The sequence below is a fragment of the Lipotes vexillifer genome, unplaced genomic scaffold (assembly GCF_000442215.2).
Source record: "Lipotes vexillifer unplaced genomic scaffold, Lipotes_vexillifer_v1.1 scaffold966, whole genome shotgun sequence".
Lineage (NCBI taxonomy): Eukaryota > Metazoa > Chordata > Mammalia > Artiodactyla > Lipotidae > Lipotes > Lipotes vexillifer.
Window position 1 is genome coordinate 799767 of NW_006795769.1, and position 3484 is coordinate 803250.

The 3484-nt window shown below is 65.4% G+C and overlaps 1 protein-coding gene across 1 annotated transcript in view; it reads left to right on the top strand.

Moving 5' to 3' along the window:
* SPON2 (spondin 2) overlaps positions 1-709 on the top strand; it is a 3827-nt gene extending 3118 nt beyond the window's left edge. Inside the window, exon 5 of the mRNA XM_007467886.1 lies at positions 451-709. Within this exon, the coding sequence (XP_007467948.1) occupies positions 451-635 (185 nt within the window). The 3' untranslated portion in view covers positions 636-709. The remainder of the gene's footprint in view (positions 1-450) is intronic.
* Positions 710-3484: the final 2775 nt, after the last annotated feature.

Sequence of the window (3484 nt, forward strand, 5' to 3'; positions counted from 1 at the left end):
GGCAGCGGGTCGGTGGGGGCGGTGCTGCCCGCGGGGGCGGGGCGAGCGGTGCGCAGGTGCCGGGCGAGCGAGGGGGGCCGCGGCCCCAGTGTGACCAGCCTCCCGAAGGGTCCGCGCCTGGAACAGCCGCGCAGGCGGTGGAGACCCTGCCGGTCTGTGCCCGCGTCAGAGAACGTCTCACGACGGGATCTCCGCTCTCCCCCCGCCCCACACCCGACGCCCCGGAGAGCGGGGGTCCAGCCGGCATCGGGCTCTCAGGGCGGAAACCTTCACCCAGTCGCTCGGGGGTGGCTTTTCGGGGGTGTGCTTGGTGGCGTCGCCCTGGAGGCGTCTGGAAAGCGCGCTGATAAAATCAGGAGTTTCCTGGCCAAGTTCGGAGGCGGTGTCGGGCGAGGACCCCCTTCCTCTCCCGCAGCCCCGCCTCGCTCACCGTCCTCCTTGCGCCCCCAGCTCCGGAGACGCCGCTGGACTGCGAGGTGTCGCTGTGGTCGTCCTGGGGGCTGTGCGCAGGCCTGTGCGGGCGGCCCGGGGCCAAGAGCAGGACGCGCTACGTCCGTGCGCAGCCCGCCAACCACGGGGCGCCCTGCCCGGCGCTGGAGGAGGAGGCCCCGTGCGTCCCTGACAACTGCGTCTGACGCCGGGGTCTCAGAGCCCCCTGAGCCCCGCCGCCGGCGACCTCCGCGCAGAGACTGGCCCCCGGCCCGGCGGCCGCGCTGCACGAGAGCCACACCCCGGCCGTGAAATACCTCAGACCTGGTCGCCAGGCAGCCGCCCGGGCCGCCGGGTCACCGGAGCGAGACCAACACCTGCCTCCTCGCGTTCCCATCCCAGCTCTTGAATAAAGACTAGCTCTCCTGACACCCGGTGCTGTGGTCTGTGTGTCCTGGGCAGGTGCCGGGTGAAGGCGGGGCCGGCAGATGGGCCACCAGACTTCCCTGATGAGCAGGTGTCACCCTGCGGGGAGGAGCCAGTGGACCACCGCGCACACACACGCGGCGCACACGGCACACACACACACGGCACACACGGCACATGGGGAACTCAGAGGACCAGCATTACCAGCCCCCCCCAGGCCTCTGACCATCGAGGCCCCTGGCCTCGCAGGGGGGCCCTGAGGCCTCACTCCTGACCTGCCCTAGCCCTTGTCTGAGGTCGGGGTTCACGACCTCGTCCTGCTGGTGTGGGTCCCGGCTGGTCCCTCAGGGGACTGCCTGCTCCCTTGACGCCCCCAGACCACTCTTTCTCCTGCTTGGCCTCCTTAGACGCAGAGCCCTCGCCCAGCGCCATGCTCTCTGCCCGCCTCAGCCTGCTCCGGCCGGTTCTTGGCTCTCGGGCCCTTTCTCTCCCTCGTGGAGACGCAGAGCCCTCGCCCAGCGCCATGCTCTCTGCCCGCCTCAGCCTGCTCCGGCCGGTTCTTGGCTCTCGGGCCCTTTCTCTCCCTCGTGGAGACCCACCCGCCCACCCTCTCCATTCCCTTAGGGTCACCTGTCCACCTGAAGGTTACTCTGGGCGGCCCCCCGGGCTCCCCACGTCCTCGGTCCCCGCTCGAGTCAGCACAGGTGACCCTCCGTGTCCCGTCCAAGCGGCTTGCTCAGGCCCTCCCCCCGAGCTCCGGGCACCTGCCGCGGGGTCTCCGTCACCAGTCTCTCCTCTGTGCCCCTTGTCCCTCTGCCCCAGCAGACGTGCTCCCCCTTCCACCCAAGGACACAGTTCTCTTGGGCCCGCCCCTGCCGGCTTGCAGACATGCCTGGAAAGGGCTCTTGCGTTTCCCGCCAGCACCTACCCGTCCTCGCAGCCGCCCCCCACTGCTGTCCAGGGCCCTGTCTGCCCATCCCTGCACCTGGGGGCCCGTGACTTTGCTCCTGTTCCTTGCCCTGCATGTGCCCTTGACCCCCAGGCTCCCACCCCAACCCCCCACTGGCCTCTCTGTCTCCTCTGATGGCGCCTCTCTCCTCCCTGACACCCCTCCCCACGAGCTCGACCTCGGACCCCCCCAACCCATCCTCTCCACAACAGATTTCTATCCCCCACGGTCACCCTGACCCTTGGCCTCAGGGAGGAAGGAGTGAAAGCAGCCGCCCCCAGTCAGGGGTTGGAAGCCCAGCGGAAGCCCTGCTCGACAGACGGCACTTGTGCTAGGAGGGGACTCATGTGCCCGAGGTTCCCAGCAGACGTGCTCCATGGACTTATGGGCACAGGGTCTTCGGGCCCAGCACTCCCCAATGGAGGTGCCAGCCCACACCCCACCAGGCGCCACACCTGCATCCCGCATACCTGGCTCCCTGCACGTCACTGGATCGCCACCCGGTCCAGATCCCTGGGGGTCCAGGGGCACAGACGTTCCTGCCCCTGGGCAGCAGCTGCCCCGCAGGCACCCAGCAAGTGGCCCTGGGGTGCAGGGCAGGGGCAGGGTGACTTCAAGTGATTGAGAAGCTTGATTTGCTTCATCTATTTGGCAGGAGCCCTGACACTGAGTACCAGACAGAGGAGCTGGCCTGGTTTTGCAGAGGGCGGCCACTGGTGAGCAGTGGTGCAGGAGCCAAACTCCACCCTGAACAGCCCCTCTGACCTCTGAACCCTCTGCCTGGTGTCTGAGGCGCTCGCAGCGGCAGCCCCAGCATGGGAGCCAGCACACAGCCGGCCCTGCGAGAGCACAGCCTCCAGCACGGGGCTCTGCACAGAGAACACAATTCCCGAACGCACCCCGACGCTCGCCAGGGCTTGCGGTCTGAGACCACAGCAAAGGTCTGAAAACCCCAATTAACATCCTGAGGCACCGAGAGGAAATAAGCATAGGTGCTCCCTGCAGACTGCACTGTGGACTCCGGACTCAAAATCCCTACCTTGACATGAACTCAAATCAAACCCACCAAACACGGGGAAATGACACCCTTAAGTTGGAGGAGACATCAAGCTCCAAAACCAGACCCCAAAGCCATTGACGTTGGGATGATCACGTGTGAGACTCAGTGAAGCAGGTTGACTGTGTCATCCACACCTGAGCTCAAAACTCAAGTGTACCACTGAGCCGAGCATGTAACACAATTACAGATTTAAACCTGAATCAATGGGCTAAACCCTCTAGTCAAATGAGAGACTGTAGGCTGGACTCACAAACCACGTGCCATTTACAGGACAGGGGACATCCTGTGAGAACACTGAAGGCCGGGGAAAGACAGTGGGGGGCACCCCCGGGACACCCATGTCCACCCCCCCTCCTTCTGGAGCACAGGCTTGGGTGGGGCCTTGGGGGGAGGGGGAGTGTTGTCTTTGGGGCCAGAACATCTACTGCCCGTGTGGGAGCACAAGTCAACACGGAGGTGCCTGTGCAGAAGCCTCCCGGGCCGGCACCCGGAGGACAGCACCCTGGAGAGTGCCCAGGACTTAGAGCGGACTCAGAAACAAGTTTGGTGTGTTCAGGAACGAGATTGGAAGGAAGCACATGATGAAAGTAAACCTGTAAAGGAATCCTGCACTAGGTGAC